Genomic DNA, 12,185 nt, shown 5'->3' with positions numbered 1-12,185 from the left:
GCTCTGCTCTTGGCCCTGGCCCCAGCTGCCAGCCCCATGCCTGGGGTCCTGGCTGCTGGCCCGGGGCCCTGGCCATCGGTCCTGGCCCCTGGCTGAGGCTGCATGCCTGCCCCCTGCTATGGCCCCAGCCTCAGCCCCATTATCCCTGTCCACATTCCCCCCCACCCCCGAGCCCCACTCCTGGCTCTTAGGGGTGCGGGGGGGGGGAGCACAAAGGGACAATGAAGGGGCATGGGGTAGAAAGTTTGGGGACTACTGTGTTACTGCCAGTATCACCTACCTGTTAGCTTCATTGGTATTGGCACTGTCTTTCCTCTTAGTGTCCATTCTCCTCCCCACTGCTCTTCCTTTCTCCGTTACTTCTATTGTCTCTCTTGATTTTCTCTTCCCGGTCAATACAGGGTGAGTATTTTAAGTAACATCTAATTCCCAGATATTTGAATTCATATTTGGACATGTAATGTATCCCACTCTAACTTGGCACTAATGTCTAGAAAATTGATAGGAGAAATTGATCTCTCTTCATGGACTTGCATTTGTCTATCTTCACAAGCCTGGCTAACTGATCTGTTGCACACCAAGTAAGTTATATTGAAGAATAATGGCTTGGAGTCACTTGAAAAGGATGCATTTTATTCCATTTAGCCTTGTATAAAAACTAAGACCCCCAATCTCACAACTTCTTGTGTGCAGATGGATTGGTTTGCCCACATCAAGCTCCAGTGAAGTCAGTGGGTCTCCATGTGAATACAGTAGTCTGTCAATCACAAGAAGTTGCAGCGTTGGAGGTCTTAGGAAATATTTTAGATTGTAAATCAGCTTTTCTGTATAAATGCCTTGTTCACAAAACTGCAAGTGGGAAGTAATTAATCATTATTTTGAATAAAAGTTATTTTCTTTGTCCCTCTAATTTTGCAGAAAGATTCTGTGCTATTCTCAAGGAGCTAGTGGCTGACTTCACTGCCACTGATAACCAAATGGCTGCCTCTACGTTCTTGCTTCCACCTCTCTGTCACCAGGATGATCTTCTTTTACTTGGTCCTTCCTTGCAGGAGACTGACCACAGATTTATTGAAGAGCAGGTATTTGCAGTACTAGTATAACAATTAGTTAACAGTAGGGTTAGCAGTGATTTGTGACTTAGTCAGGAAACGTTACTGTCATATTTCTGCCTTTGCAGCTCCTCTTAGGTAGCAATATAGCTGGAGGAAGCCTGGAGCATGACCCTTATTCAATTTATGAGAAAGCTGCAGAAGGTGATTCAGTGCCTAAACCTCTACCTCCCGCACTATCTGTTATCAGTGCTGCAGTCCGTCTCTTTGGAGTTATATTTTCCCATGTAGCAGAATCTCAAAGGTAAAGTATTGACTTAAATTCACCATTAGTTAAACAGAGCCTAAAGAGAGTCAGAATGTTTAAAATCTTATGGAAAATATAGACTAAAGGTTCGTGAATATAGGAGGTGTGAATTATGAAGGGAATTATAGAAGGTGTGAATTATGAAGGGAATTTTCATGAGCTAAAAACATAGATTTATGGCTGAAGTTTATGTACAGTCTGAAAATTTCAGCTCTCAGTCTGCAGTTACTGGTATTGCTGAAAAGAAAGAACCAGTAAAATGGACCATTATATTGCACAGACAAGATGGGCAACGTAATATCTTTTATTGGACCAGCTTCCGTTGGTGAAAGAGACAAGTTTTCAAGTTTACACAGCGTTCTTCAGGTCTGGGAAAGGTACACAGTGTCACAGTTACATAGCATGTGAATGAGATACAGTGTTTCTCTGTCAATTAAACATGGATGGAAAACGTATAAAGTATTATAAAATGTCTTAGGAGGACGATTCTTAATGATTGTTTTCTTTCCATGCTTAGTAGTAGTCTTTAATACTGAACATTGTACATTAACAATTCTTTTTCCAGATAAATATAAAATTTTGTCTTGAGAGGATTGTATTGCATACAAATTGTTATAAGGGCTCTTGAACATGAGGGGAGAAAGGGTGGGAAATCACAGTAAAATATAATCCTCTATCCTTGACAATGACAGGCTAAAAATATTTTTAAAATTGTAATTAGAAAAGTAATAAGGAAAATAAAGTCATTTGAAAAGTCTAAAAGAAACAAGAATACGTACCCTAAAACAGTAATTTGCAACCACACGAGAACATAACGGACGCCACAAAGCTTTGTTCTGTTTTTTAAAAAGTTGTTTTGATTTAGCTTTATGATAGTATTGAATGTTGAATGATGAAAAACATCAACACTTTTTCGTGCTGTTGGTCATTCTCCATTTTTTAAATACAAAAATATAACAACAATAAAATATTTACTTAGAATATATAAGATTTGATTGAGGATAAATGGTATCACTTATAATGTTTTGCATTTTCAAAGTACTGTACAATTAATCCTGAAATGAGCATGATTGCTAGTGATGATGCTCTGTAATTCTATGCAAGGAAAAGAGCTCATTTTAGGGGTCCTGAATCTCAGTGTCTTGGCCAGCATAAATTGGGAATGCTGCAGTACCATTGTATGCAGTAGCCCTGCTTTGAGTCACTATAGGGCAGCTGCTCTGGCTGACTAAGCAGCAAGCATTGAAGGATCTGAAGGAAATCTTATTCAGGGTTATTAAATCAGAAAAAAGATGGTAGTGTGTGATATGGTCTTTCAGATGAGATGGTATAAGATAGGAATTGGCTGATTCTCTGGGCTTTAGCAAGAATCAACCAGTTAACGCAGTGTTTTCTGTTGAAAGAAAGAAAGAGCCACTCAATCTCCCTCCATTCCCACGACCCATCTGATATCTCATTGTCCTTTCCTGCCCACACCATCCCCAAATACTTACATACATATATCTTTCTTTGCACCATTACCACAATACTTCGCAAAATACGTTCCTGTGTAGTTATCACCATCTCTCTCCTTATTCTTGGTTCACTAACTTTACTTTTCTATGTTTTGCTCTTTTCTGCGTGTCTGGTCTCTCTTCTCTCTCTCTCTGTTTTTCTCCTTGCTGTTTTTGTCTTGTTTTTTTCCTTTATCTATTTCTAATGACCTCCACTGGTGGTTGTAGATAACTGCTTATAATTTTGTGCCCATAAGGCATCCCAAACTGTACCATTCCCAGACACCCAGGCCTCTTTAATAGGAACCACTCATTGGTAATCAGATAATGAAGGATGATCTATAAATAAATATCCTGTTGTAGAAGCAAGGACAAAAAAAGTACATAAGGATAGTGGAAGTACATGTGCTGATATGGAATACAAAAAAATCTTGTGGGCAGAGATGTCAAGCAGAGGCAAGAAAGGGATCTCTGTGTGTGCATGCAGGAGGATGTAGCAAAGTAAATGAAAAGTCAAAAGAGTAGGATGGGAAAGGAATAAGAGAAAATCTGGAGAATATTACTTCAGAAAAGGAGCTTAGAAAGAGTGTTCTATCTTAACTTGTTTTGGTGGCGATGTAGTCCTCTAAAGCTCCCTTCTAGAGTTTTGTTACTTCCTTGAACCCGTCTTCAGCATTATGTTGTTTTATGTATGTACAAGGCCTTGTAAAAAGGTAAACATGCGTTGCCCAAATATTGTAGTCCTTGTCCTGAAGTATGTACAATACCAGACAGAGCTTATAGAGTGGATAATATTCTTTTTATCTACAAAACAAATGACAGGAGTCTGAATTAAAATGCTTCTCTGCTGACCTCAAACAACTGGCATGTAAATTAGTTGATGAGAAGCCGCCACTGTATGGTGATGGTAGGATATGGGAAGTCACTTGAGGCTTGGAGCATTGCATTTGCTCCTCAGATGCTTCCATAATCTGAAGATTTTGTTTGAAGTTTAAAAAAAAAAAAAGCTTGACCAATATTTTTTTCTTTTTTTGGTTTAAGGCTCCAAGTGTTAGACAAACTGTTGGCGTCCATAAAACAAACAAAAGGAGCACGACAGCAGACAGTACAACTAAACATTGTATCAGCATTTTCTAGTTTTCTGAAGGTAAATCTGCTCTTTTTATAAATATTGGTTTTGATGCTAAAACTTGATGTCATTCAGTTTAAGTTCATATCTTGCCCTACCAGGGGAACATTTCTGTAATCGTTTCCAGTAACCAGCTTTAATTTATGAACCAATCTGAGGATCAGTCTTCAAATATGAAAAATAAACTGTTGGTGGAGCCCACAACCCTAACAGCCTCTCAGACGGAATACCTGCTTGAAGATTTCCACCTTCCTAAACCCCTGGGGATCACAGTTGGACCTTCCCTTATTTCTTATCTCCCCTCCTCTAACAGAGGAATAAAATACTAGACTTGAAGTAAAATAAAGTAGCCTAGCAGCTATATGACTGTTTTGTTTGTTCTGCCTTCCTTCCTTTTTTTATTCACATTTCCTTGTCTCTGTCCATCTCTCACTTTCATTCTTCCCTTCTTTGGCTTTCTTTCTAGTAGTATAGAAAGTGTTTGTCTAAAATGTTAGTCTAGACCACACGTATTTTTTTTTCTCCTTGCTGTCTAGAGATTTCTTTCTCTCCTTTAATTTTCTTGACTCTGATTTTGTCTTTCGGGAGAAATATCCTCTCCCCTTTCTGCCCCACTGAATTTTCTCATTAAGGTTGTCCTTTCAGCATCTTTTTCTTTTCCTATGTTTTCTTTGTAGCCTTCATCCCTGCTATCTATCTCTCTCTCTTTGTTTTTTTCCTCTCATTATTTTCTATCTCCTGTGTCCTTACTACTGAATCTTTAGCTTCCTTTTTCTGTCTCTCCCATCAGAAGATTCTTTTTTGTGGAAATGGGTTTCTGCATATTGTTCCTCCCACTCCTTTCTCTCTGAAGTGTATGTGTGTGGCATTTTCCCCGCCAGTGAAGGGGAGGTCTCAGTGACCATTTTTTCCTCTTGCAATGAAAGAGGGAGGAATCCTTTGCAAACTCTTCTAATGCCCAGTTAGTAAGGGAGGGCAGGGTTTATACTTCACTTTGGAAAGGAGTTAGTAGGGCTCTACTATGCCAGAGGAAAAATTGATGCAGTGGGTTTATCTTTATCTCATAAACTTTAAGGCCAGAAGGGACCATCATGATAATCTAGTCTGACCTTCTGCACCTTGCAGGCCAACCTGCCTACTCCTGTAATAGGTTCATAACCTCTGGCTGAGCTACTGAAGTCATCAAGTCTTGTTTTAAGGACTTTACGTTTAAAGTGTAACTTTAAAGTTACAAAGATTCCACCATTTACTCTAGGGCAAACCAACAAGTGCAGAGAAAGGCAAAAAGCCCCAAACCCCAGTGTGACTTGGGGAAAAATTCGTTTCCAACCCCAAATATGGTGACCAGTTAGACCATGAGCACATTCCAGCCAGACACCTGGGAAAAAAATTTCTGTAGTAACTTGGAGCCCTCCCCATCTAGTGTCCCATATCCAGCCATTGGCGAGTGTAAGGAAAGCCTAACTGCATGAAGTGCTAGTTTGGACTCTGTTGGCATGGATGTAGGGATCTTGCTCTCTTTCTTTGGCACCTGGAGCAACTCTGTAGCATGCTGCCAGTGGGGGACGATTCCCACTCACTGTCCTATCTGGAGTGCCCTGTGGAGAAAAGAATGGAGATGATGAAACCAGTCCTGTAGTGCTCCTATCCATTAAAACAGATTCTTCAGTAGCAGTGCTCTAGGAACACTCTGTTCACAGCTGGAAGCTATGGGAATAGGCATGCTGATCTTGGATGTCAGGAAGTGTAGATAGCAGCACTCGGGAGGGAAGGAAGAAAGAGAAAGAAAGAAAGAAATGAGGGTGGAGCGGGAGGCAGTACACCATCACAGACCAGAGGAGGTAGAGGGATCGGTCAACTAATATTGCCAGTGCAAGTGGTTGTCTCATTCAGAGAAAAACCACTAGAATGGTAAAAGGTAAAACTCTCTCTCAAAAAAAACAAACAAAAAACCCTCGAAACACAGGACCTGATTCTGGTGTAAAAGTGGAGTAACTACAGTGAAGTCAGTGGAAGTGGTGAAAGTGAGAAGAAAAATAGGCCGAATATACTTTTATGTACATTTCAGAGGCTAACTGAAACGTGTCTCTCCTCTTGCACCATGAGTAGTCGTCATTGTAGCTGTATAGCATGTTGTTCATTTGGAAATGACTCCGTGTCAAAACACCAGGATGGTTCACCTTTCCAAATATGTGGATGTACAAAGGGTCATTTTTACTTTTCCCATTAAAATCTTACGGATGTTTCCTGAAAGTGCATTATATTTTGATAAAAATGTTTCCCTTTGGTCAATTCATCGTTCCTCTGTTTGATGTTTCAGAGTAGTATAACAAAATACTACAGACTGAGTTAATTACCTGCCTTTTATGTTTGGTATAAATTGAAAAATATACATATATTTTTCAGAGTAGCAGCTGTGTTAGTCTGTATCTGCAAAAAGAACAGAGTACTTGTGGCACCTTAGAGACGAACAAATTTATTTGAGCATAAGCTTTTGTGGGCTAAAACTCACTTCATCGGATGCATGCAGTGGAAAATACAGTAGGAAGATATATATATATACACACAAAGAACATTAAACAATGGGTGTTATCATACACACTATAACAAGAGTGATCAGTTAAGGTGAGCTATTACCAGCAGGCCAGTCCTTGCTTACAGACAGCCCCCCAACCTGAAGCAAATACTCATCAGCAACCACACGCCACACAACAAAAACACTAACCCAGGAACCTATCCTTGCAACAAAGCCTGTTGCCAACGGTGTCCACGTATCTATTCAGGGGACACCGTCATAGGGCCTAATCACATCAGCCACACTATCAGAGGCTCGTTCACCTGCACATCTGCCAATACAATATATGCCATCATGTGCCAGCAATGCCCCTCTGCCGTGTACCTTGGCCAAACCGGACAGTCTCTACGTAAAAGAATAAATGGACACAAATCAGACGTCAAGAATTATAACATTCAAAAACCCGTTGGAGAACACTTCAGTCTCCCTGGTCACTCTATTACAGACCTAAAAGTGGCAATATTACAACAAAAAAACTTCAAAAACAGACTCCAACGAGAGACTGCTGAATTGGAATTAATTTGCAAACTGGACACCATTAACTTAGGCTTGAATAAAGACTGGGAGTGGATGTGTCATTACACAAAAGTAAAACTATTTCCCCATGTTTATTTTTCCCCCTACTGTTCCTCACATGTTCTTGTCAACTGCTGGAAATGGCCCATCTTGATTATCATTTTTTCTCTCCTGCTGGTAATAGCTCACCTTACCTGATCACTCTCTTTATAGTGTGTATGAGAACGCCCATTGTTTCATGTTCTCTGTATGTATATATATATATCTTCCTCCTGTATTTTCCACTGCATGCATCCGATGAAGTGGGTTTTAGCCCACAAAAGCTTATGCTCAAATAAATTTGTTCGTCTCTAAGGTGCACAAGTACTCCTTTTCTTTCTCTGGAGTTGATTGTCACTTTTCTTTTCTTGTAGACCTTTTTGGCTGTTAGATGCTTTATGCCTAGCTCTCATGTAACTTTCCAGTTTCCTTCTATCTGTAAATATAATTAGGGATGTTTTCTTTCTCTGGATGTGCTGATATTAGGTAAAATTAGCCATTGTCATCATAAAGGGACCTGTTATATTTTCTGCATTAGTGTTACCTAGTCTGCCCTTGGATACTATGGTGATAGGCACCTTAACTATCTTAAGTGGCAAACAGAATTATGGAAAATTATAGAAGTGAAAATTATGCTTTCCTCTCTGGCTGCATCTACATTGAGAGTTTTAGGGACATCTCCCACCATTGCTCTCACACCTGTGCAGTTCCACTGGTATTCGCCAGAATAGGCGCAGTCAGATTTGAACAGTGTGATGGTAAAACTCAGATGCTACAGCAAAAGGTGGAGATTTCCTTAAAATTCTGTGTGGACATGATCTTCCGGCTCTGCTAAATTTCAGAAGAGGGTGTCCGTTCATAATGAGGGCTTGTCTACACTTAAAATACTGCAGCAGGGCTGCTGTAACGCTTCAGTGAAGATGCTGCCTATGCTGATGGGAGGGTTTCTCCCATCAGCCTCGCTGATCTACCTCCAAGAGAAGTGGTAGCTGGGTTGATAGAAGAATTCTGCAATTGACCTGGCACTGCCTAGACCAGGAGTTAGGTCAGTTTAACTGTGTCGCTCCTGGGTGTGGATTTTCCAAACCCCTAGGTGACGTAGTTATGCAACTTAATTTCCTAGTAGAGACCAGGCCTGATTTGTTGTTGTTGTTGTTGTTTTTTTAATGAACATCATTTCTTTATTCTACAGGTATGTTGTGCTTTTCAATCTGAATGCTATCAGGTTTGGGCTTAGTATGATCTTCTGGCAAAGACGTTACATAGTTCCATGGAACACTTTAAATAGAGTACCAGGTAGTCTGTGTCTGGATCTATCTATCTGCATTGTCACTGGAATGCTCTGTTAGGAGAGTTGCAGAGACTCAGCTGGCTTCTAAAATAGCCAGGTCCCAGTCCACAGGAAGTTTGACAATTCCTATTTTCATTGGACACTGCTTGAATGAATTCTAGTGTTTTTATCAAATGCTCTCTATCAGCCTCAATCACATGCATGTGCTCTCAGAACTTTTTAAATCTATATTATTATTTTATTTTCTTTACGTGCTTTTCATCCTAATGTTCTCTCCCAGGTTTTCTGTTACAAGCATTTACTTATTGTAGACTACTCCAGGAGAAAAGCCCATTCATTAATTCTTTTATCAGGATTATTTTTGATATGGTGGAAGTGTCATGCCTAGAGTGTATTACGTTGCTTATCAGTGTATACTATACTTCCCTCGAGGCCATACATGTCAGTAGCAAAGAAGGACGGGTACAAATATAGTTGCCGCATAGTTGACTGATATTAAATAGAGTGTGTTCTCTGAGAAAACCAGATTAAATGTTTATGTATGTTTGTTTTTATTGCTGAGTCATGTAATATTTAAAAGGGAAAATGTTCTTTATTATGCAGTTTTACCAATTAAAATGTTAATTTATTTTTAGCACTTGGCTAGCTGCAAGGGAAGTTTAGGTCCAGAAGAAGTTAGAAGACCTGCACTGACTTTAGTAATGGGTGCCTTGGAAAGCAATAACCCACTTTTAAGATGTGCTGCTGCAGAATCTTTGGCCAGACTGGCACAAGTGGTTGCTGACAGTGCCTTCACTGCTGGGTTGGCCCAAGTTAGTTTTGACAAGTAAGTCATTTTTAAAAATGTTTGCATTAAGTTGTCATTTGCTCAAGTTTATACAAATACTTGCAAACTCAACATGGCTTCAATATTTGTAATATTTTAAAGGAAGTTAATTCCTATAAAATAACTTATCTGTGGTTGAATCTTGGATACATTTAAATGCATGGCAAAAGTATTGCCAAATTTATGCACATAACTTGTGCTTCTGTTACTATAAAAAGGCCTGTTAAAGAAAGAAATTATGCAGGCATCCATGGAAGTTGAGTCAGGTAAATCTAAAGACTTGAAAATTGGCTGCTGCACCATTTTTAACACAGTAGAACCTCAGAGTTATGAACACTTCCGGGACAGTGTTTGTAACGCTAAACAAAATTTTATGGTTTGTGACAGGGTCTGGCCAGATGGCTACAGGAGAGTAATAGAAGGCAGATATATTAGCCCCAGGTTAAGTAGGTCCCTTTTCCCTGGGTAAGGTAACAGGGGAGGTTCCAGAACAAGCAGGAACCTTCTGGAGACAATTAAGACAGACAGGCTGATTAGAACACCTGCAGCCAATCAAGAAGCTGCTAGAATCAATTAAGGCAGGCTAATCAGGGCACCTGGGTTTTAAAAAGGAGCTCACTTCAGTTTGTGGTGTGCGTGTGAAGAGCTGGGAGCAAGAGGCACTAGGAGCTGAGAGTGAGAACGTGTACTGTGGGAGGACTGAGGAGTACAAGCATTTTCAGACACTAGGAGGAAGGTCCTATGGTGAGGATAAAGAAGGTGTTGGGAGGAGGCCATGGGGAAGTAGCCCAGTGAGTTGTAGCTGTCGCGCAGCTGTTCCAGGAGGCACTCTAGACAGCTGCATTCCACGGGGCCCTGGGCTGGAACCCAGAGTAGAGGGCAGGCCCAGGTTCCCCCCAAACCTCTCAACTCCTGATCAGACACAGGAGGAGTTGATCTGGACTGTGAATTCAGAAAAACGGCCAAGCTGAGGGCTGCTGTGAAGCTCCAAGGCGAGCAAATCTGCCAATAAGCGCAAGACCCACCAAGGTACAGGAGGAACTTTGTCACAGTTTCTTTCAAAATTTACAGCTGAACATTGACTTAATACAGCTTTAAACTTTACTATGCAAAGGAAAAATGCAGCTCTTAACCATCTTAATTTAAATTAAATAAGCACAGAAACAGTTACCTTACTTTGTTAAATCTTTTTTTAACCCCCCTCCCCCTTTTTTTTTTAGTAGTTTGCGTTTAATACCAATACTATACTGTATTTGTCTCTTTTTGGGGGGGTGTCTCTGCTGCTGCTTATTTGTGTACTCTCGGTGCCAAATGGGGTGTGTGGTTGGCCGGTCAGTTTGTAACTCTGATTTTTGTAACTCTGAGGTTCTACTGTATATTATTATAACATATCACTGTAATAGTATGAAGAACAGGAGTACTTGTGGCACCTTAGAGACTAATCAATTTATTTGAGCATAAGCTTTCGTAAGCTATAGCTCACTTCATCGGATGCATAAAAGTGGAAAATGCAGTGAGGGCATGGTAATTGTGTGTGTGTGTCACATTCACATGGGTAAAAATCACTTCACTCACATAAAGTGAAGTCCTGCTTTGAGCAGGGGGTTGGACTAGATGACCTCCTGAGGTCCCTTCCAACCCTGATATTCTATTCTATGAAAGCATGAGCACTTGGTCGTTATGCAGGTAAAGTACTGGGATTTGAGGGAGACCAGATAGGTAAAAATCCATCCTCAAACCCAGGGCCACAGCATTCATCTCAGTGCAGCTTCTGCTATACTGGTACTCTGATCTCTGAAGGAAAAAGTTTTCTGTGTTGGCTTATGCAGTAGTGGCAAGGAGACAACATGGAAGATGTGTGGAGGCCTACCTGGGTGTTCATTCTTCCAACAGCTCCCCCTAGGTTGACAGATTTTATAGGGACAGTCCCGATTATTTGGGGCTTTGTCTTACATAGGGGCTTATTACCCCCCACCCCCGTCTCAATTTTTCACACTTGCTGTCTGGTCACCCTAGCTCCCCCAGCTCAACCTCACCACAAAGTTAACATGCTGCAGAGGACTCTGTACAGGTTATCTGCACTAGAGTAAACTTGTAAAAAGTTAAATTTGTAAGGACAAAGTAGACACATCATTTTCTGTCAACGTTATACTTTTATTAAATGGCATAAATAAGATTTATCAAGTCTTTAAAAAATACAGAAACTCAGCCTGATTTGAAGGTAATTTATATACAGAAATGGTTTTAATATTTGTGAGATATTTCTGACAAAAATAAGGAAATTCAGGGTTAAAGCTGAAACTTTCGGGCAAACTGTTTTTAATTAGTTTCATGATAGCTGCACTTCAGAGAGTGTCCATTCATTTATATAATGTGTCTTGTTACATGGCATGGTTGGGTGTGGCCAGGAAGAATATATTTTTTAAAAACCAAGGGGTTTTTTTCTTTTTCATTTTAAATTTCTATGTAACTTGAAAGTATTTACTTGGAGATATCAACATTTTTAAGTGTTGATTTTTTTGGGGGGGTGGGCGGGCGGTTTGCCGTGATAATGGAAACATTTAGGCTCTTATTTCAGTCTGTAGTTGGAAACTTTAAATATTGTAAAGTTAAAAGGAACTGCTTAGATTTTGAGTCCTCTAAGTGTAGGGATTGTCCTAATGTGTCTGGAGAGTGCCTAGCACATAACGAATGCTACCACAAATAAATAAGAACATACTGATTATGAGACTATCTAGATTCTTGTTATACCTATTAGGACAGTGGTCTCGAACCTTTTTATGCCCAAGATCACATTTTGAATTTAAAGCAACCCAGGATCTACCCTGCCCCTTCCCCAAGGCCTTGCTCACTCCATTCCCCCCTCTCTCCATCACTCACTCTCCCCCACCCTCACTCACTTTCACTGCTGGGGTAGGGGGTTAGGGCTCTGGGCTGGGACCAAGGTGTTCACAGTA

The 12,185-nt window shown here is 40.4% G+C and overlaps 1 protein-coding gene across 16 annotated transcripts in view; it reads left to right on the top strand.

The window, feature by feature from the left end:
* Window positions 1-12,185, top strand: part of HEATR5A (HEAT repeat containing 5A) — a 125,267-nt gene that overhangs the window by 56,267 nt on the left and 56,815 nt on the right. For all 16 annotated transcript variants that reach the window (XM_037900563.2, XM_037900561.2, XM_043549699.1 and 13 more), the window contains 4 exons: window positions 919-1,082; window positions 1,181-1,356; window positions 3,894-3,999; window positions 9,038-9,228. In XM_037900563.2, the coding sequence (XP_037756491.1) occupies window positions 919-1,082; window positions 1,181-1,356; window positions 3,894-3,999; window positions 9,038-9,228 (637 nt within the window). The remainder of the gene's footprint in view (window positions 1-918; window positions 1,083-1,180; window positions 1,357-3,893; window positions 4,000-9,037; window positions 9,229-12,185) is intronic.

Source organism: Chelonia mydas, chromosome 6 (assembly GCF_015237465.2).
Source record: "Chelonia mydas isolate rCheMyd1 chromosome 6, rCheMyd1.pri.v2, whole genome shotgun sequence".
Taxonomy (NCBI): Eukaryota; Metazoa; Chordata; order Testudines; family Cheloniidae; genus Chelonia; species Chelonia mydas.
The sequence above is the reverse complement of the archived record's forward strand: the minus strand, read 5'-3'. Positions and strand labels throughout refer to the sequence as shown.